Source organism: Aythya fuligula, chromosome 23 (genome assembly GCF_009819795.1).
Source record: "Aythya fuligula isolate bAytFul2 chromosome 23, bAytFul2.pri, whole genome shotgun sequence".
In the NCBI taxonomy this organism is placed as follows: domain Eukaryota; kingdom Metazoa; phylum Chordata; class Aves; order Anseriformes; family Anatidae; genus Aythya; species Aythya fuligula.
Window position 1 is genome coordinate 5,141,294 of NC_045581.1, and position 21,899 is coordinate 5,163,192.

General features: G+C 52.8%; 3 protein-coding genes across 4 annotated transcripts in view; 1 reads left to right on the forward strand and 2 right to left on the reverse strand.

Annotated features, from left to right (window-relative positions):
• The window catches only part of COL8A2 (collagen type VIII alpha 2 chain), a 29,225-nt gene extending 23,944 nt beyond the window's left edge, over positions 1 to 5,281 (forward strand). For both annotated transcript variants that reach the window (XM_032202160.1, XM_032202159.1), the window contains exon 3: positions 3,295 to 5,281. In XM_032202160.1, the coding sequence (XP_032058051.1) occupies positions 3,295 to 5,216 (1,922 nt within the window). In that variant the 3' untranslated portion in view covers positions 5,217 to 5,281. The remainder of the gene's footprint in view (positions 1 to 3,294) is intronic.
• A 3,620-nt stretch (positions 5,282 to 8,901) lies between these two features.
• ADPRS (ADP-ribosylserine hydrolase) lies at positions 8,902 to 14,345 on the reverse strand. Its single transcript, XM_032202389.1, has 6 exons — positions 14,072 to 14,345; positions 13,249 to 13,345; positions 12,215 to 12,422; positions 11,924 to 12,108; positions 11,744 to 11,844; positions 8,902 to 11,192 (listed from the first exon to the last, which is right to left on the reverse strand). The coding sequence occupies exons 1-6, from the start codon at positions 14,343 to 14,345 to the stop codon at positions 10,900 to 10,902; spliced, it is 1,158 nt and encodes a 385-aa protein (XP_032058280.1). The 3' UTR covers positions 8,902 to 10,899.
• A 1,158-nt stretch (positions 14,346 to 15,503) lies between these two features.
• TEKT2 (tektin 2) lies at positions 15,504 to 20,577 on the reverse strand. Its single transcript, XM_032202362.1, has 9 exons — positions 20,422 to 20,577; positions 19,894 to 20,019; positions 19,075 to 19,280; positions 18,814 to 18,957; positions 18,019 to 18,133; positions 17,486 to 17,593; positions 16,644 to 16,787; positions 16,306 to 16,385; positions 15,504 to 15,717 (listed from the first exon to the last, which is right to left on the reverse strand). The coding sequence occupies exons 1-9, from the start codon at positions 20,575 to 20,577 to the stop codon at positions 15,504 to 15,506; spliced, it is 1,293 nt and encodes a 430-aa protein (XP_032058253.1).
• Between the last annotated feature and the right edge of the window lie 1,322 nt (positions 20,578 to 21,899).

Below are 21,899 nucleotides of genomic sequence, written 5' to 3' on the forward strand. Positions count from 1 at the left end.
CCACACGAAGCCATCCGGGGATGCCGGTGCCTCCCGCATCCCACGCAGCTCCCAGCTCTGCTTAACCTCCCCTTGGCAAAGCAAATCCCTGCTGGCCCCCTGCCCTGCTCGGGGCTCTCAGCTGACTCGCCGCGACGGCGCAGGGCCGTGCCGGGCCCCCGCTGCCCCCCGAGCCACCGGGACCCCTGCGGCCCCCTGCTGCTGCCCCAGGCTGGCCCCAGGGGGGCTGGGACCCCCGCCTGGGGGGCTAGAGCCAGCCCCAGGGCTGCAGGCACTGCCTGGCCTGCTGGTGCCATCTAGTGAGGACAGAGCTGCTTTCCTTGGGGTGCTGGATTGATTTTTCTGCACCCAAACTGGGCTCCTGGCTGCAAGGAGGCAGCTCTGGATGGCTGACAGCAGGGCTGGGTGCTCACCCTGTGCCTGGGCTTCATCTCCCCTTTCCAAACATCCCATCTTCCCAAACACATCCCTCCTGCCCAAACACATCCCATCTTCCCAAACACATTGAGCTGAGCTGTTTTAAGGCCACTGTGAAGTCGTAGCCCCATGGACAGCCCCATCCACCCTCCTGCCCCCAGCCCCACAGAGAGCATGAGGCCTCTTTGCCCGTTCATCCCCGCAGAGCAGGGATGCTAACATCATTTAAGCAGACATTTGCATGGTTGGGTTTATTTTGTTTTGGTTCAGAAGGATGTTCATGGCTCTTCTGTGCATGACGGCTGTCCCAAAGGCCCTGCCCCAGCAGCCCCCAGCTCGCTGCCGCGTGTGGGCCGTGCTCGGTGAGGCGCCCGGGGCTCCCCCTGCAAGGGGCACAGTTTTAAAGGAAAAACATGGTTTTACGAGGGAAATAGGCCTGGACTGCCAGCAGACAGGCACAGCAGAAGCAGCTGGGGCAACCAGGCCTGCAGCACCTTGGCTCAGGGCACTGGTAGGGTGCTGGATTATTCCTCTGATGGCCGGGTTCCTCCTCCCGGGATGAAGGCAGCACCAGGGGATGCAGGACCCACCGGGCGATCCCCACGCTCCTCAAGAAGCTCCCTGGTGCCAAGGCGAGGGCTGGCGGAGGCCGTGCCTGCCCCGTCCCCTCCCCGCTGCCCCAGCTGGCTCTTTTGTGTTAGCATTCGGGGCAGCTTTGTTCATGCTTCGAGGGGAACACACAACCCCATGCTGCTGCCGTGAAACGCAGAGCTCGGAGACATGCGTCTGTGGTAAGACATGGTCTTTTGAAATAGGATACCGCCGGGGCTGCAGTGGCCCAGTTTCTCCCTGCTAACGTCCCCGGTTTGGTTTTCCCGTCTGCTTTTTTGGCCGCCTGCAAGTTGGCAGCTCGCGCCTGGCGTGGTTCTTGCGCTGCCTTGTGTGAGTGTGTGCGCACACTTTTCCCTTCCTTCGTGGGCTCAGCTGCGGAGCCTTGTTCTGATTCCATGCAAAATGACCTAGAAAACTAATTCTTTTCAAACCATTGCAAGAAAAGAAAAAAAAAAAAAAAGAGGTGGGGGGGGGAAGTGGAGGAGGAGAAAACACATTGAAATAATTTTCCGGAGAAAAATTTTTCCAGAATTCAAACCCCAGAAATCTGCTTCGGTGCAATGCTTCACGTCTCCCTTGCCTTCTTTCCCACACCGTTTTCTGGGGTGAGGAGCAGGAGGCTCGCAGAAATCCAGTGGCAGTGTCATGACAGACAAGTATTTCCTTAATCCAGGCTGCCAAGTGACCTCTGTTATAGCTGAGGAGGAGTGGGCCAGGCTTTGATATGTAGATAAGCTGTGAAAATGTTTCCATTACCGAAAGAAAAACAAGCACCAGGTCTGGAGATGGCCAGAGCTAATTGCTGAGCTGGGAAAGGTGAAGCTGCTGCGGGTGCGCTGGGAGCCGTGCCTGCTGCTGCTGCTGTTGTGCTTTACACGTGTCCCAAACCTCCCCTAACCTCCTCCTGTTGATTAAAGACACCAAAGGTGGGCAGGTGATGGTGCTACGGGTGATTTGGGAGCCCCTCTGCCTCCTCCAGCAGCACCAGGCTGGGGCACGCAGCGACCAGTTCAGCTCTGTTCTTCCTTGGGTTTGGTTAAATTTTGCCCGAGGCGTTGAGGCCCTTTCCTGTGCCCTTCACCTTTCTCACCGTAGCCCCGTGTACATACGGCTGCCAAGCCTTTCCTTCGTTTCGAGCTTCCCAAAAGAGAGCTCATGGCATTTGGTGTTTCTCACCCATTCCCTGCCTCACGTGGGAAGCGACACCCTGCCTGGGCTAGCCTCAAAGCGTGATTTATGCTCACGTCTGCGCTTTTCGCGCTGAGCTGCGGTGGGCATGTAATCTGGCTCGCCTCGGCTTTGTAGTCTCTCAGCCCATTAGTTTCTTTCTTATATCCGTTTGCAAAAGACCTCTATAAATTCTTTAAATGTCAAGTGGTTACGGCCTGTTCCCAGCTGGGCTGACTCACTTGGATGCAACCGAGGTTGCGTTTCCCTCGCAGCTATTGGCTTTTCCTCCCTCCTCAGCGCTTTTTTCTTTGTAAGTTTTTCTCTACCTCGCTGGACACGGGAGCTGAGCCAGAGAACGCCGCTGGCATGTCTTAACGGCTACACGAATCGCCTCCCTGGTCTCTCGAGTACATGCAAGAGGTTTCTTTTGAATCCCAAAGGAGACAATCAAGCGTAGGTCTCCGGGGCCCTGGCCTCACGGGATGGGGTAGAGGGATTATCTCCAGTCCTGGCATCCTCCGTTGCCAGCTGAGCCCAGGCAGCAGCGGCCGAGTCCCACGCTGCTTTCGAGGCTGCTGGGAAGTGAGGCAGCGGGAGGTTTGAATCCAGCTCCTAAAAAAAAAACCCACAGCAGGTCATCACAAAACAGCGCTGCCAGAGCCGACAGTAATTGCCGGTCTTGTTGACACCCTCTGCGGAGGGACAGATGGAGCAAGGCTTCAATTAGTGCCTTGGGCTCTGGCCAAGGTCTGGCCTCAAGTCTGCTGATGTGGTGGCCCAGGAAGCCACCGTGACCACGTTTAAATAAAACCATTTCTGGAGGAGGGCAGGCTTGCAAGGACCCGGTTGAGGGGAAGGCTCCCGCTCTGCGCAGCCATGTGCTCGCTGCAAAATAAATATTAGCTGCTGACCTGCTGAGTTTTTTTCCAGCCCCAGCACTGACAGTGGCTGCCTTTGGCACCACACGCTGCTTGGGGGGGGGTGTCACTGCAAAATGAAGGTGCTGCTGGCTGCAGGCACCTGAACCTCATGGTTTCACGTGTCCTCAGCCCACTGCTGCCCCCAGTAAAGCTCTGCGGTCTCCTCTCTCCACAGACATGCCGCCGCTGCTGCCGATGGACCTCAAAGGGGAGCCAGGACCTCCAGGGAAGCCCGGACCCCGCGGCCCCCCCGGTCCCCCTGGCTACCCAGGAAAGCCAGGCACGGGGAAGCCGGGCATGCATGGCCAGCCCGGACCTGCTGGCCCCCCCGGCTTCTCGGGCATTGGGAAACCCGGCATCCCAGGACTGCCTGGAAAGGCAGGGATGAAGGGGATGCCTGGAGCCAAGGGTGAACCCGGCATACGAGGAGAGCAAGGACCCAGAGGACTGCCCGGCCCCCCAGGGCTACCGGGGCCAGCCGGCATCTCGGTCAACGGGAAACCAGGCCCCCAGGGTGGCCCGGGGCTGCCAGGGTTTCGGGGCGAGCCTGGCCCAAAAGGGGAGCCTGGTCCCCGCGGAGAGCGAGGGATGAAGGGTGAAAATGGAGTGGGGAAGCCAGGGCTACCAGGACCACGGGGGAACGGGGGCCCTCCTGGCCCCGCAGGGCCCCCAGGGCCTGTTGGCGTTGGAAAACCCGGCCTCGATGGCCTGCCGGGTGCGCCGGGGGAGAAGGGCGACATGGGGCCCCCGGGTGGGCCGGGGGTCAGCGGGGAGCCCGGCCCCGTGGGGCCGCGGGGGCCTCCTGGCATCGATGGGATCGGCATCCCGGGAGCAGCAGGGGTGCCCGGCATACAGGGCCCTATGGGACCGAAGGGAGAACCGGGCATCCGCGGCCTCCCCGGTTTGCCAGGCCCCACAGGCTATGGGAAGCCAGGCTTGCCCGGCCTCAAGGGAGATCGCGGCCAGCCCGGGGTGCCGGGAGCCATCGGTGATAAGGGGGAACCTGGTGTCGATGGCGAGCCGGGCGAGCCAGGCCCTGCGGGTGTCATCGGGCCACCGGGGCCACCGGGGTCCATGGGCCTGCCAGGAAAGCACGGGCTGCCCGGCTCCAAGGGCGATGTGGGGCCCAGCGGGCCCCCAGGAATGCCGGGGATGCGCGGTGACCAGGGCCCGAATGGCTTCGCAGGGAAGCCGGGAGTGCCGGGAGAAAGGGGTCTGCCCGGCTCACAGGGTCCCCCCGGCCCAACGGGCCCGAAAGGGGAACCGGGGTTCATCGGTCTCCCAGGGGTGCCGGGATTAACGGGCGGCCCTGGGCCAAAAGGGGACGGCGGGATCCCTGGGCAGCCGGGGCTGCGGGGCCCCTCCGGCATCCCAGGCTTGCAGGGACCTGCGGGTCCCATGGGGCCACAAGGGTTGCCAGGGCTCAAAGGGGAGCCTGGGCTCCCTGGGGCTCCTGGCGAGGGGAAAACGGGCGAACCCGGCATGGCCGGCCCCATCGGCCCTCCAGGAATGCCAGGAACACCGGGGCTGAACGGGCCACCGGGCCCACCGGGGCCACCCGGGCCACCGGGAGCACCGGGGGTGTTTGACGAGACCGGCATCGCGGGGCTGCACCTGCCCGACGGAGGCGTGGAGGGCGCCGTGCTGGGGAACGGCAAGCCGGGGAAGCCGCAGTACGGCCGAGGAGAGCTCTCCGCCCGCATCGCGCCTGCCTTCACCGCCATCCTCACCTCTCCCTTCCCGGCGTCCGGCATGCCGGTCAAATTCGACCGGACTTTGTACAACGGGCACAACGGCTACAACCCGGTCACCGGGATATTCACCTGCCCCGTATCTGGCATTTATTACTTTGCCTACCACGTGCATGTCAAAGGGACTAACGTTTGGGTGGCGCTTTATAAGAACAACGTGCCCGCCACCTACACCTATGACGAGTACAAAAAAGGCTACCTGGACCAAGCCTCAGGCAGTGCCGTGCTTGAACTCAAGGAGAACGACCAAGTCTGGGTACAAATGCCCTCGGACCAGGCCAACGGGTTGTACTCCACAGAATACATCCACTCCTCCTTCTCCGGGTTCCTGCTTTGCCCCACATAACGGCTGTAGGGCGCGTTTCCTTTTCACCCACTTTAGCCATAAACTGTCTTTTTTTTTTTTTTTTTGATAAAAAAATGAATTAAAATTAATACAAAAAAGAAAAATCACTGGGAAGAATGCGCAAGCCGTTGTCGCGGGACCTTGCTTCACGCTGTTTGATCTATGAGTCAAGAGGGTAATCAGAAAGGAGACGACTTTTCTTTCTTTCTTTCTTTTTTAGGGGGATAGAGAAGGGAGGGAGGGAGCAACTTCCTCAGTAAAGTGTATTTGGAATAAATTTTACCCTAGTGACTGCACATCAAACACAGGAACTCGCTTGGGATGGCAAGGATCTGGCTGTGCAGAACATCGCTCTGCGACCCAGGGAGGGGAGTCTGGAAGACCAGATCCTCCTGGCCTATAATCAAGTGCCCTCGCTTCCCATTCTGAGCACTAGTCAAATAAATACAGCTGTTGTAATGGATGGTGTATTTGCTAGTCAACACAGAGGTCCTAGGCACTTAAGACAAATGCATACAGCACCGGAGATCCTTGATGGATTGAGAAATTTCCTTCCCAACCCATCAAATGCCCACGTTTCGGGCTCCCTGATGCCTATTTGTTTAGACTGTGCTTTGAGGGGGCCCGTCTTACTCCAGATTCAGTGTGGTTGGATTTATAAACAGAGAAAGTGGAACACTTTGCATAAGCACCTTCTTATAGTAAGTAAATATTATTTTTTAGCCTTCTCCCCCACCCCACCCCCAATCATCTTTAGGAATAAAACCATCCAGGCACTGCTTTTTGGGAGGATGACAGCCAGCCTGGTCCAGAGCTGATCAGGGAAGCTGGGACCCCTGTGATGGACGAACAACGATCCTCCCTCTTGTGTTAATTCATCTCCTGGCAAGCCCGAGGGCTCGTCCTGTCCCGTACATTTCTTTGCAGTCCAAAGACTTGACCTCACGAGTGTGTCATTCTCTGATGACGCGGGGATGGCACAAAAAGCCTGGCTTACAGTGCTGCTGGCCTGGTGTGACGGAAGGTTTAGTTCTGCTTTCTTCCAAGTGCCTCTTACGGACAACCTGCTTTCACTGCCTCACTACTCCAGGATGTGTAAGCTTTCACATTGGTATTTTCCCCCCTTCTCCGGGGACCTTTTTATTAAGAACCAGTGATAATTCTTTAACTTCCCATTCAGTCGTTTTACAACGGTGCTATTACCTACTTAACGATGTTATTTACAAGTCTAGTGCAATATGTGTCTGTAAAAGCGCGCCGTTCCGGGTGCCAATCTATGACAGGTTAAAGAAAATCACATTTGTCTGTTGTTACCACTTTTTGTCTCTCCAATGCTTGAAATGTCATCGACCTAAATATGAGCTACAAGGATTTGGGGAAGGAACGCGCGGATTCTGACCACTTGGCTGCTCTGTCCTTTGCTAAAGGGAGTGATTGAGCTCTGCTGCTTCGCGGATTTTCTCATGGTAGAATAGTGATTGCCAGCCGCACTTAGAGTGAAGCAATTCTTCTCATCCCAGGCAAGTAGCACGCTGCTGAAGTTACCCCACGAGTTATACTGCGTGTCCCCCTACCAGGGCACATCCCTGAGAAAATGGCAATGATTTGGTCACCAGCTGAGCAACTCTTACCCTCACATTTTCCTAAAGCCTACTCCATGGCCAAAGAGAAGAGATGTAGCAAGAATGGGACTTGGGATTGTTCTCCAGATTGACTGTACAAGATATTTAAACAACTTTTTCTATTTTTTTTTTTTCCTTTGGTTGTTTTTTGTTTTGTTTTTCTGTAAGCCTGTCCCGTCTTTCTGTCTCTTGCCATCCAGGGCTTCCATTTAAAAACACCCCTATCCCTGAAATCAAGAAACACAAAAGCCTAAAATTGAAAGGCCAGCACTTGAGCTCCTGCCCTTCTGGGGCTGGCATCCCTCCGCCAGGATGATTTGACTCCACGGAAAGCTGCAAGTTGTGATGTGAGGAAGTTCTCTCAAGTTGAAACGCAGCCTGGGCGCTTCTGATCCCACTGGACGTTTTTAATTCCTGAGAGCAGGGAGGTGCCACAGCCACTTGGGTCCCGACCCCAGCTGGAGCAGGAGCCATACAGACAAGCAACCCTAAAATTAAAAGTGGAAGCTCGCTTTCTTCGAGCCCAGCCTTGGGAGGAGGGCTCTGGGACGAAGCCTGCGTCTCCTTTATCGACTTTTCTGTCCTGTGGAGAACAGCAACAGACTGGAGCTGGCAGCACGGGACACCCGCTGGGGTCTCGCTCCCTCTGCCAGGCAGCTCTGCGGCGGCGGGGCGGCGACGTGCACACTACCTGCAGTAGGGTCCGCAGCTTCCACGTGCTCCCAGGTGCTCTCCGGGGTGGAAGCGTAGTCCTCTTCTTCGACAACACCATTTATTTATACTGTGCTCTAACCTACGTTCGATCTCGTTTTGTTCTGTGTTGTTTTATTCCGATCTTCTCGTTCTAGCTGGCAAAAAAAAAGCGGCGACAAAACTACTCGCTGTAACCAAACCGAGTCAGTAACTCGTTCAGTGCTGTAGATATTGTTTTGCATTTCCACTTTCCCTTCACGTGCAGAGCATAAACCATAATCAACCTTTTGCAGCTGTATAACCTGTTACATTTACACAGTAATTGAAAGGCAGAGAGATTACATGCACATAGGCTAGAAAAAAACGATGCACGGGACGAGGGAGGCTGTTCACTAAACCAGATATCGTCAGGAAGATTTTTTTTTTCTGGAGTACTGAGTACATGATATTCGCCAGCAGAAGGAATTATTTTCTGTCGTGTGTGTGAGCGCATGGGATTTTGGTTTCAATCGCAGTAATAAAAAAAAAAGGTTGGGTTGGATGAAGTATGTCTATTGTTAATTATGAAAACTGCATTACAACATGCATTTTTATATACAAATTCTTACTATTTTTTTTAAATTTGCCTCTAGTATCTTCATTTCTAACCTAGTATATAGAGGTTTTTAGTTTTGTAAATACTTATTACATGCACTGTCTGTCATAGTAAAAGTTGGTTTAAAATGCACTCTTTTTGTGATCAGAAACTGGCCTTGTCTTCAGAACTAAAACTACAGTACTTGATTGTATTGACAAACCATCAATAAAACTTATTGTATAAAAGGTAGGCTCAGCTGTGCCTTTGTCCTGCTTACCCTACCCTTCACTCCTTTGGACAGGCCCCCCAAAAGCAGCACATGCAGGATATAAAAACACCTACAGGGCAGACCCTTATTAGAAGGGCACGAGCCGACAGCTTCCTTATGCTCCCCACACACTTCCCACCGACTCCTGATGATCACGGCCTCACCTGGTCCTGTCCCTGGCACCCCTGACACCCACAAAATCCGTTCACAGGGGTGATGAGGATTATGTCCTCTCCTAGCAGAGGAAACAGGAACACTGCAGCACGGCCTCCAGGCAAATCACGTTTCACACACACGCTTTCTGTGTACGTTTCCCCAAGTCCAGCTTCAGCTAAATGACGAGGATTCTTTAAAACAGCTACAAAACCCTGGCAGAAACATAAATAAAGCCATCTAATTGCCCAGAAGCCTGACCAGCTCTGTTCTCCAGCTCAGGAGGCTGAGGTCAGATGTTCCCCAGGGCAATGTCATGCCTGAAGCCCAGAAACAACTTTGTGACTTTAACAAAAAGACAGGAGCAGTGGCTAAATAACAAAGATAGCTGCATGATTTTATTTCTTTCCAAGAAAGTCAGAGCTGAGTGTTTTGGTATGCATTTAAATTCTGGCCTAAAATGAGCTGTATTTTTTAAACAGGAAACTTCTGTTCTTCATGAATTCCACACATTTAAAATTATAAAGCTCCTTTAAAGGGAAAATACCTTCTTTTAAATAACTCTGTGAATACGTCGACATCTCTGGCAGAAAAACGTGAAAAACCTGACATTTTACACCTCAGATCTGCAGCACAATATACAAAAGACCAAAATTCCACATGTTCTCAGAACAAGATATTCATTTATACAAGGAAAACCCATTAAAGCATCACACAGAAGACTGGCACTTGAAGGAAGCGGAGTACAGGAAAGCCTGGAATGACTATCACGAGCAGATTTTCCACACGTGCATGCGGTCTGACACACACAACAGCCATGTGCTGCTATCAGAAGGGAGTGAACTCCATTCGTGTACAACATTCACTTCCTGGTGTTACAAGAAATACTAGAGAGAGAACACAGAATTACACTGCCACATTCAAATTTACAAACATTTCCATATGATGACTGCTTGCCTCTTTTGTTTTTAATTATTGGAAAAACCTTTTCAGACGTGCCGTACACAAGCTGTTATTATTCCCTTTCTGACCAGCTCCATTTGGCAAAGGTTTTAAACTTGAAACCCTGGAACAACACAGCTTTGCTAGAATATTCTTGCCCCCCCCAGTACCAGCCTCAAACCCTGAAATTCTTTTAAACTCTGCTAAGTTCTCTCCCAATTAACCTTCTTTCCCCTTTATTTTCAGATGATTCTTACAAAGTAGAGTTTTAAAGCTATGAGAATTAGCTCCTGCTTCCTGCTGAAGTCATTTTTTGTCGCTGACTGCAGCAGGAGCAAGAATTCAATCCTTGTGTGACACTGCGTTTCATGATGTACCTCCACCCCCAGATTTAGATAGCAATCTCTTGGTGCTCTGGACATAGGTAGGACAGGATTAAAAATGCAGGGCGAAAGGATTAGGAACTAAGGAAATGGCTGCAGAAATGTGAAAGTCAGTGATATAAGGGAACACAAAATGTAATAAATCAGGACAGCATCGGGCAGATTGCAGAGCACAGGACACCAAAGGGACAATAATTAGTTATGCCTTCTTCCAGCGGTAACAATGAGCCTACTGGGATTCTGTCTGCATGCACCAAAGGCAGTTCATGGAATCACAGAATGGCCTGGGTTGAAAAGGACCTTAAAGATCATCTAGTTTCAACCTCCCTGCTCAGTGGGTTGCCAACCACTGGAGCACGCTGCCCAGAGCCGCATCCAGCCTGGCCTTCAATGCCTCCAGGGATGGGGCAGTTCTTAAAATGCCACTAGCTATGCAGAGAAATCCCTTCTCCAATCTCTGGCACTTTTCATTTTGCTTTTACTGTAGCGAACATCCCTTTCTGTTCTCCTGCATCCTCACTGCACAGTACAGGTGGGAAGCATCCTGCCAGGCTCTCCCCTCTCATGCTGCTCTGATGACTCCCACCCACAGCCTTTAGCTGGTCAGTAGAGAACAAATCAGTGTTTCAAGAGGGGTGAGCAGCCTGTGAGAGCCACTGCTTGACAGAGCTAACAACTGAAGTGAAGGCCACGGCGTACAGAGCAAAACAGCAAAAGAGTCAGCGGGGTCAGACACCCACCCAGCAGTGACAAAGTGACATAGTGGCAGGAGGGTGGGACAAAGCAAGAAGCAGAAATCTTATGAAAACTAGACGCTCCTGTACTTCAGAGGAGAGGCACGCCACTGTCCAAGGCTCCGCATGCAGCCATTTCCCAGCTGGAGGGGCACGTCCCATCTCTTCAAACCCCTCGGCTCACAGAAGATGTCTCTCCGATGGAGGCTCGCCGGTGTCTGCAAATGGCAGGGATCCCCCCCAAACTTTCTGACCAGAACAGCAGAGGATTCCACCTGCTTTGCCTTCTGCACACAAGCTCCCCTCGGGGCTCAGAGCCGCTGGCAGTACAGTTCATACAAGCTATTTGCCAGCTTCTGTGTCTCTTGAAAAGCTTCACAGCTCTGCTCCCAGCTCGGGGGTATCTGTTCCTCACCATAATAAGCCCCTGCAATTGCTCCTGCCATGGTGGCAATGGTGTCTGTGTCTCCACCCAGAGAGATACAGTAGATGATGGTCCTCTGCAGGTTGCTGTAGTGTTCAGGAATATCTGGGTCAGCTTCCATACAGCGCAAGAAGGAGTAAATTGCAGTAGGGACAGACCGCAAAGCTGCGATGCCATTGCCTGTTAATAAAAACAACAAGCACAATGACCTTTAGTGCTGCAGAACACTCTGGTCTTTTTTCCCACACAAGTACCTGTTCCCTTTTCATTGCAACATCCTAACACCCCATTGCCAGTTACTTTCTGTTTTAGTATTGCTGATTTTATCACGCCAAAGAGCGAAACTAAGTTTGCAGAACACTCCCTGTGTTCACCACTACCACTGCCACCCCAGAGACCAAATCACAGCCACACCAGCACGGGCTGGCAGTACTCATCCAACACGAAGATCTTACAGCCATTAAGACGAGGTCTTAGAATATTAAGAAACTTTACTCAAGATTGTTTTTCTTAGTCAGATTTTTTTTCCCAGCAATTCAGGGAAGGAGTCACAGGGTCAGGACTCAGAGAATTACTGCCTGGAGAGCACACGCAGCCTTTCCAGCACACGCAGTGCCTGGCAGGCAGCAGGGGCCAAAGTGGTAGCCTGGGGGAGGACAAATGACCCTGGCTTACTGAGTCAGTCCTGCTTCCAGCTCTTTCCTAATACTAGTAGTAAGAAAGGTATTTACCTAATTCAAACAATACATCATCTTTGGGAACACTGCTGAGCTCCAAAAATTCTTTTATTTTCTTCAAGCGCCTTGAAAATGGTAAGTCCTCAAATCCCAGCCTGGAAACAAAAGCACAATGAGGAAGAGAGACTGAAAAGCCAGAACAAACTGTACACAGCAGTGTACACAGCTACTTACGCTCGGGCATCAGTAAGAGATTTATCATCTGCTTCTATGTCTTCCATGTGGCTAATCAGCTGCTCAAGGAAGGTTTCCTTGCTGAGCTCTCCCTGCAGGGCGAGATGCACTGCCAGGGCCTGCAGGATGGCCCCGTTGTAACCCAGGGAGTTGGCATGGGTTAATTCAGCACTGAGCTTTGCAAACTGCAAAAGAAAACACATCATGAGCAAAACTGAGAGACCACGGTGGGACTCGCCTGACAGCAGGGAGTCGTAGGGCCAGGGTGCCCAAAAGGGCCAAGAATCATACCTTCTTTACATCCTGAACATCAGAATAGGCGAGCGAAATGCCTGCCACCCTCATGGCACCGCCATTTCCATAGGAACCTTTCCCATTAAACTGGGCTCTTGCAGGTTCAAACACATCGTTGCACTTGGGGCTCAGGAGCTTCTTGAAGACGTTGACAACTGCCATCCCATAGCCCCTGTTGGGTTCCTTCTTGTATTCCTCAGCAAACCTGCCACAATCAAGAAAGCATCAGTTACACAGGTGAGAAAGAATACAAGGGATACTTGGTCTGTTACTGAAGTTGCAAAGGGTTGTAAAAGGCACTTCATAGGGTGAATTAATAGCACATGGACAATCCAGTGACAGTCACGGTTCAACTGATTCACTTCTGCATGCAAAGAATCTCACTCCCAAAAATTGGTGTGAAAGGAGGAAAGGGTGTATAAACATCATCTTTCACAACCCACTTGTTTCCCTCTCAACTTTGCTTTGAAATAGAAGCAAACTGGAAACATTTCCCTGGGTCACAACCACAAAGAAAGTCTTTTGTTCAAGTTCAATGGAAGTGTTTTCTAAACAAATAAATGCTCTCCCCTAAGTGGAACCAAATGCTGCCAGGGCTGTGGATCCAAAAGGGAAATGGATCATAAACAAGCTGAAGCTGACCTCACTAATATTCACTAACTAAATTAAGGGAAGTACAAACATAAATAGCAACAAATTAACATGAAAGGAAATGCTTCTGAAATGTCTGAGCGTTATCTTTCACAAAGGTGGGTAAATGCACACGGCTGCAATACAGAATGGTAAAACAGCACGTCCCATACTGCTTCATTTCAAAGCTAACGATGCTGTATGTTCCAGGACAGCGCTAAGCACATAATAAATTACAGGATTAGCAATCACTCTTATTTTCTCTACAAATTAACAATGACTTTGCCTTAGCCCCCGTCCCCTTTTGCAGAAAATTACAGTGATTGCTTCACTTTAAGAAAGTTTTGCCATTGCTAGTGAATATCAACTCCCTGGCCTCAGAAGCTGGCTGCAGTCCTTACCTCTTGGCCATGTCAACTTCGTCAAACTCCCTCTTGGCCAGCAGAGACTGCACCACAGACCTGCTCATGGCCGTGTCGTCTGTGTACGAAAGCGTTTCTAAAATAGAAGGTCAAAACATAACATGAGCGTCCAAGGGCAAGCTCCTGTCCTTCTCAGCTCCCAGCTCTTCCCTACTCTCCAAGGACCCCCTATCCGCATAGTTGGAGTTAAAAAGCTACCAGAAGACCGACAGCAACTCAAGCTCACTGCCCACAGCCATCAGAGCAGCAAGGCACAGAGCATGAGGGATGCGATCACAGCAAGAACAAGACAAAAAGCATTTTGAAGCAAATAAGATCCAAGACAAAATGTTTGGCGTTTCATAGGCACAGATGGACAAGTCAGAGATGTCTCTTTTTTGGGGAGTATACAGCATGCACTGACAAGCAGAGAAGATAAAGCACTGCTGCATTTAAGTTATACGGCAATAAAATTGTGCCACCAAGGTGCAGCGATGCTCCTGCACCCCAGTTTCACTCAAAAAACATCTGAGGGTCCTCAGCTTCACCTCCATGCCCAACATGTGCACGGGGACCAGGACACGGCCACGGGGAGCTGGGCACAGCTTCAGCAAAACCAGCCCCAAAAGGGAGGACCCGAGCACTAAAGGGAGGACCCGAGCCCCAAAAAGAGGGACCCCAGCCCCACAGCACTGGGGTCCTGCACCCAGGCAGGGCTGAGGTACCCCAAGCTCCCCACGGTTGGGGTCTGCCCGGTGTGAGGGGATCTCGGGGGGCTCCCTCCCGGGGCCGGTCCCGGTCCCCCCCCCGCCGTTCCGCCCACCTCTGCGGGCGCTGCCGGGCGGTTCTCCCTCACCGGCCGGCCCGGGCGCCGGTTCCAAGCCGCGGAGGAAGCGCAGCAAGTCGGGCAGCTTCACCACGCTCCTGCCCTCGAAGACGGCGCCCAGGCAATCGCCCAGCAGCGCCCCGGCCAAGCAGCCCCGGAACCGGGCGGGACCGGGCCGAGGACGAGCCGCAGCCGCTGCCACCGGAGACCGACCCGAGCCCGAGCCCGAGCCCGAGCCCGGGCCAGACCCGGAGCCCGCCGCCGCCGCCATTTTGTCCCGCAGCGCCCCGCCGCCGGCACCAGCGGCCCCTGGCGGCCCGGAGGGGAGAGCGCTGAGAACAGGGGGCTGCGCTTGGGGGCTTCACAGGGCCCCTGGGGGCTGCCCATGGGATCACAGAATCATTAGGGTTGAAAAAAGCCTCCAAGATCACCCGTTCCAGCCACTACCCACTGACCGTGTCCCCCAGCACCACGTCCAACCTCTCCCTGAACACCCCCAGGGACGGGGACTCCACCACCTCCCTGGGCAACCCGTCCCAACGCCTGAGCGCTCTTGCTGAGGAGAAATGTCTCCTCATTTCCAGCCTGAACCTCCCCTGGCACAACTCGAGGCCGTTCCCTCTGCTCCTGGCACAGTTCCCTGTGAGCAGAGGCCGACCCCAGCTCCCCACCCCTTCCTTCCAGGCAGGTGCAGAGAGCAATGAGCTCTCCCCTGTTCCTCCTCTCCACCAGCAGCAGCAGGCTGGAGGATGTTATTCCCAGATGGCCACTTTATCTCCCTGTGCTATTTTTTCCTCCATCCCCTCTTGAAGGACACGGGGCTCCTTCCCCCTAGGAGCAGTGCCCAGGGGGAGCGTGGTGCTCAGCGCCTTGCAGCACACCAGGAGCGGGACCTGCACCTCGCCCTGTGTTGGGTTAAAACAAGGCTGCTGGCACACAAGGCAGGACAGACTCTGTCTCTTGTTCATGTAGCTTGTGTTAACTCTGCAGGGCTAGCAGGCGGGGGGAAATCCCAAGCCAAACTTTAATCATTAAAGGGAGCAGATTCAAGTCAGTGCACCCAGAGAGCAGATGTGGCGCGCTGCCACCATTACACAGTCCCTTTTCAGAGCCCAGCCTCGCACTTTGAAGGACTTAAAACACTAAAGAGCCCAGATGGATTCAATCATCACGAAATAGCTTCCAACACTGTCAGATGACAACTGCTCTTGGGGACAGACTCTTTATTGTTTATAATGCTCCTTGGAGTGCAAGAGGCTATAAACATCATGCAAGGGGACAGACAGTTATATAACAAACTAAGGAGAGAGAGAGGGAGGAGAATTACATTATCCTAACATGACACAGATGTCCGCTTTCCCTACTACGGAACTGAGTCACTGGTAGCTCTCTCTTCGGCGTGGCTCATTGCACAACACTCCCCAGCACGCTAAGCCAACTCCAGCTGCCCGTTCTTCAGCGGGGAGGGTGCACGGTTTGTGGTCCGGTTGAAAGTGTCGACCTCTGGCACAAATTTCTCGGCAGGAACCACGAGTTTTCGCCGGCTATCCATGCACTTGTTGTCCAGCACCAGGGAATTGGCTTTGTAGCTCATATCTGTCTGGATGCGGTAAAGCTGTCTGTATAGAGCGTCCAAGGCATCCCTGAGAACAAGCACAAGTGAGAGGATTTGGGTTCAGACACCGTATTCACATCTCAAGTTGGACAGGAAACACACAACTTCCCACTTTCTGGCAGCAGAAATAGCTGTGTAGCATTTGCCTTTGCATAAAGAGCTAATGCACCAGATCCTTCTCGGTGCATAGCAGTAGCATTGTTTGGGTCTGTGAATAGCAAGCCCACACGCTGCTCCTAGATTGCAGCACAGAGATGTGCACCCTGGGAGCCCTGAGCCAGCCCAGAACAGCACTTCTATTTCCTCCTTCACTTTTCACCCACTTTTTTTTCCCTTTTAGAACTGCTGATTAAGCCTGGTTGCAGTCGGAGTGCAGGCAAGGGCTGTGGGAACCCCATCCAGCCTCCTACCATGCAGACCTCCAGGCCTTGCCTGCTCCCCCGCTGCCCAGTGAAGCATCCCTCCAAGCCCAAAAACCATTTCCACTCTTGCTCTAAACAGACACAAGCTCCAAAATGCAGCTCCTGCAGGCATGCCAGGCCCAGCACTGCACATAGCCACGTCCCTCACGTCAGCAATGCTGGGCCACCATCGCTGCAGGGAGCAGAGGACTTACTGTGCCTCTGCCAGCTTGAGCTTGAGCGCGCGGATGATTCCCTCCAGCTGGTGGACCTCATCTGTTAGCCCGTACTGGACCTGCAAGGTGGGGAGGGAGTCAGTCGTGGCAGTTAACGGGACCAATGTGCTGTTTTAGAAAGGCCACAGTTCTCTCGTCCCCCTGCTAGCCCAGCTGGGACATTTATTTGCTCGCTTTGCTGTGTGCCTGTAGGAACTGTTGCTCAGTCCCTCTGTAGTTTTCTCCAAAGCACAGCCACACTTCTCAGACTCACGCAAGCACCCCAGTTCAGCTCCCCAGTCCCTACTGGCAGGATGCGTGCCAGGCGAGGCTGGTACCTGATCCCGACAGAGCTCCACGTTGGGCCGATACGTGCGGGTCTCCAGGCGGGTGTGGGCTACTTTCAGATCCTGCATTTTCCTTTGGAGATCTTCCTCCAGCCGTCGGATGTCCTCTTCCATCTCAGCGATTTCCTCCAAGGTCTAAGGATAAAGATGTGCACCGTGAGGGTGATGATGATCAGCCACAGTTCCCTTCCCTTAGGGTATAGGCTGGAAAACAGCCCCCACACATCCTGGGCTTTTACTGTGCTAGGAATGGATTTTAAAACAAGGGCTTCTGAGTGCTGAACCCCTCTGCTCATACACCAGGCTTCTCACACAGACCAGGCATGGTGCTGCGGTGCTTTGTGGCCATGGTGGTTGAGACCAGGGGTGAAATAAAAAGGCCAAAACGTGGCAGCACTGCTGGGAAATGTCAGAGCAGCAACTGTGACGGCAGAGGAAGTTTGGGTGTTGCAGAGATCACACATGTGCCACTTCACAGCTTTTGTGGGGAACGACCTTTATATTTAAAACAAAACTGAGACAAATTTATAGGCAGCCTCTCTCTCACAGTTGCGTTTCCCTGCAAGTGCAGGATCAATATGGAAACGCAGACTTTTGCCATCACAGATTAATGGGATGGATAAAAATCCAAGGAATGGAAGTGTGCGCCATGGTTTAACAGCCTTTCTTGTAGCAGGGAAACCCCTACCCATCTCTGCCCCCAGCTTGTCAGACCAGGACATGTGAGCACAGCAAGGAAGTGCTCAGACCGAGTAGCATTCCAGGTAACAAACAGTCTTCAGATTCAATTCCCACCCAAAGTTGTGGTTGATGACCAAACAAGTGCCATTTACATTTCGCTCCTGCCATTTCAGCTCATCGTAGGCTCTCTCCATGTCTCTAATCCTCTTGCGCAAGGCAAACTCTGTAGCTACACGCTGAGCCTCCAGCTCGTTGTTGGTCTGAAGAGAGAACAGTCTGCAGTCACACACATCCCGAATGGCTCTCCCTCCCAGCAGCTGACAATGTGGCCATCACATGAGACGTGTGAGGTTGGGACAAGCCTATAAACAAAACCATCGGGGTTCTGGCAGCTGGAAGGGTCCCCTGACATGCACATGCAGGTCATGCACCCCCCTGTAGCCAAAAGGCATGGGAACGATGGACTGGTACGAGTCTTCCAGGTTGCTGAGTTTGTTGCAACCTCCACAGCACAATCAAACCCCCCTTTTAAAGCAGGAGGGCAACTGCTCTCAGCAGGGTGTGTGGGCTGATGCTCTCTTTTCCAAGACTCCCTTTCCCTGGTCACAGCTCACAAACCCATTCTCCCACGCTGGATCCCACAGAACTTTGGCACCACTGATTCCCAACCAAGGGACTCATTTACCTGGGCAATGGCAAGCATGATCACTTCTCGGAGCTTAGTCGAGGCTTTCATTTCTGCCTCAGCGTGATCCTTGTTGTATTGGCTATTCTGTTCCCACTCATCAACTGCAGTTGATCTGTGAACAAATCAGTTATGAAAATAAGTTGTGTGTTTGCAAGACAGTTCAAAAGGAACCACCTGCTGCAGGCCAAGGCGGCTTTCCGCAGTGCAAAACGATTCAGGAATTCTGGAGGTCACATCCTGTCCGATCCCCTCAGTGCACCAGCTGGAGCTTGCTACCCCACGGCTCCTGCACCAAGCCCAACATCTGCTCAAACTGGGGACACATCCAAAGCATGCTATGAAATGCCAAGCAAGAGAAAAATGTGCAACAGCTCCCCCATAAGCTGTGCCAAAGGCTGATACCATACTACTCACTGTCATCTGTAGCCAAGTAGCAGGGAGGCAGGGCAGCAAGCTTCCCTGGTTTTGCAGTGACGATTTAGATAACACGTTCACTGTGCTCCCATTTTCCCCTTTACCAAGATGCTGTTTATTTATTTGACAACGATGGTGTTATGGGCTAGGTGTGCTCTGACATCCTGAAAGATCTGATAGCACCAGTACACGTCACTAGCAATCAGCCCACTACAAGCATGGATTCAGGTCTCATCTCCCAAAAGGCTGTGGCTTCACATTCCAAGAGCCACAACAACCCCCAGCAGCCAACTCCTGTTCTGAGCTGTCTCGGTAACTCAAGACTCTTTCAAGCACCAGCATGGATTTGGCCCCCCCAAGGGCAAGCTCTTTACTTACCCGTTTGGGACACGCGTTGGGTTGACCTTGAAGGAGATATTGGGAGAGTTCACGCTGAGGGATAAGCACACGCGATCTATTTCCAACGCTTCCATCTTGCCCCGGTGGTCAAAGCTCAGCTGCTGGCGAGCTTCCTGGAGGTGGCTGCAGGAAGCAAGGCTGGAGTCAGTGGGGAGCATGCGGACGAGGGAGGCAGCTCCCCACTTCAAAATCACAACCCCTGTCATCTTTTTAAAATGAGCGATGTTTTATTTGACTCACCAGAGCTGCTCGAAGGCTTCATTCACCCTCTGCTGCAGTTCTCTCTTGGCCTTGTCTATCACCTTCACCTCCTTGTGCAGCTCGTCCTCCACAGGGTCCCTCACCACGTCGATGGCACGGCGGCTCTCACGGAGTGTCAGGCACTCAATGGCAACGTCCAAAGACAAGTTCTTTGCCTGGAGGGCACGTTCTGCTGCTTCCTTCACCTGGAGGGAGAAGCTAGCTGTGTGAGGGAGTCCCCTTCAGGGATGGAAGAGGAAGAAAGGAAGGGAAACCCACCAATGCCCTTGGTAGGAGGGCATTTCCACTGCTTGTATCTGCAGTTCTGAAACCTCTTAGCAAATCTGGGATGAAAACTGTGAGAGCTGAACACACCAGTCCTCTATGCCTGCTCTTCACATCAGGAGTCACACCTTGCTGGGGGCTAAGGGCTCCAAAAGGAACAGCCCGTGGGTTTAGAACTAAAAGAATCAGAGACGCATCCCACTGCTACTCTCTATTTAAAATCAAACATTTTCAAACTAAGGTCTTAACATACTGCTCACTACGCTTTAGAGCTCTAAAAAAAAAAAAAAAAAAAAAAAAAGAACACATGTGCATGCAATACACAGCTCCATAAAATGGCTTAGCTCAGCCAAGAACACACTGGCTCGCTTTCCAGGAAGTCATTTCATCAGGTATCGATCCCAGTGTACCTGTGATAAGCCCCCACCTTGGACACCATATGGGCTTGCCCACTACAGAAGACACAAATCAATTATTTAACATCCCATGTTAAAAGCGTAGGTTGATTTCCAGCCATCTGTCTTCCCAACATACTTTGGCTAAGGCATCGATTTCCTCATCTATGTCTGCAAGGCATTTGTCCAGGGTCTCTTTCCATCTGTTCACACTGCTGATACGTTCAGTCAGGCGGGTTTGGTTGTCATGTTCATCCCATTTCGCCTGGAATTAGAGTAGAAATGCCATGAGTTGGTTTCTTTTGTTTATTTTTTTAAACTGAAATTGTGAAACTTGCTGAAGCCTTTTCCTGGATTCAGAATTGACAGACCTCTCGCAGAGGTGTAGCATTGTCATTTGGTCAAACAGCCACCTACACAAGTAGGGAGCACAGAAAACAACACAACTTGCAACGGCTGTGAGAATCACACCCTGGGAGCTCATGACAGCACACACATCACTGCACACATACATTTATTTACTTCCCGTGAATGTATTTAGGAGGTTTCCAGGAGGTAAACCCCTCTACTCTCCCCTAGTTTGTACAACGGGATCTAGACACCCTCCTACACTCCTCAGCCTGCTGTTCTGACAGACCCAGGAGTGGCTGAGCTGCTGAAGGCCCACCTGGTTGTTGGTTTCGTTGCGGAGAGCTCGGGTTTCCTGCCGGACTCGGTGGGAAGCAGAACGCTGGCTTTCGGCATCGGCTGAGATGAGTTCGGCGTTGGTGTGCCAGTCCGGCACAGTGAACCTCTGTCCCGGCTTCACGCTCAGCGTGGCCATCTCGCCGGAACAGGCGACTGCAAGGGAGCAGAAAATTAACATTTATTCACAGAAACACACTAAATAGAGATGCACAGAAGCAAAATTTGCCTCTGGGGAAGGGCAAACAGAGCTGCCCTCCTGGGCCAGGAGGAAAGCCCCTCCAACCTGCGGCTCCCTGGGGAGCGGCGCTGCTGGCAGAGCCAAGGAGCTGTTCCTGGCACCACCTCTCATTTACGGGGCTGGGACAGCGCAGCCGCTTCCATCAGCAGCTCTGCTTCTGTCGCTGTTGCCTAGGCTCTGCCCTGGCAGCGCTCTCAGGGGACTCGGAGGCTTTGCAGGAGCTGTACGGCTCGCTGCCGTCTTCATGATCTGGGGATTACTGAGGGGGCTTGGAGCAGCTCCAGGAGAGACCACAGCTCCACCACAGCTCCTGAGGAGACCACAGCCCCTCAAACCCTCCTCAAACCTCATCGTCCACCAGATCTCTGGGGGCACGCGACCACCCCAGTGCAATACACACCTACCCCCAGCCCCTTGAGGCAGCATTGAAGCTCCCCAACCCCACAAGACCCCCAGGGGCACAGGGCTCAGAGACCCTCGAGACCTTGTGGCTGAGGGGAAGGCACGAGGGCAGAGTCCCCACAGCCCTCAGAAGACCCCCGGAGCAGCGCTGCCCAGCCTCAAGGCAGCCTCAGGGCCTGGCCCCACTCCCCTCAGGGCCCGGGGCCCTCCTTCACCCCCTCACCGCCGCCGCCGCCGCTCCCCATTCCTGGCCTGCGTGCGGCCCCGTTGCTATGAGGCGCCGCCACCCCTGGGGCCGTTACCGGGGCAAAGCTTCCATCTTGTTGGTTACTGCGGGAGTTAACGCTCCAAGGCGATAAAAAGCAAAAAGCAGGAATTTATTATTATTGATATTTGTTAAAGGGGAAGCCCAAGGGACAGGCGTGGCAGTGTGGAGAAGCAAAAGCAGGAATTTAATAATTTATTCTTATTTTTTCACGGTGAAACCCAAGGGACAGGGACAGAAGCTCAGAACCTGGATTTACAAAGGATTTTATCTGCCTGTGCCCAGCACCAGGCACCCACCACCATAGTATCCCCCCACACTCCCACTTCTGTGGGCAACAGTGGGATTTAAATCACCCCTCTGAGCACTTCCAGGCTCTCCTAGCTGTTTAGAAAATTAATGGCATTCAGTCAAATCAAACCCAAGGCTGAAAGTAAAGTCACTTTCTGACAAAGGTTTGGGGGTCATGCCCTGTGCTCCCCCCAAAGCTACCGCCCAGCTTTGACCCAACTCGCTCCACCACCTCCATCTCCATCCATGCTTCGGGAAGCGA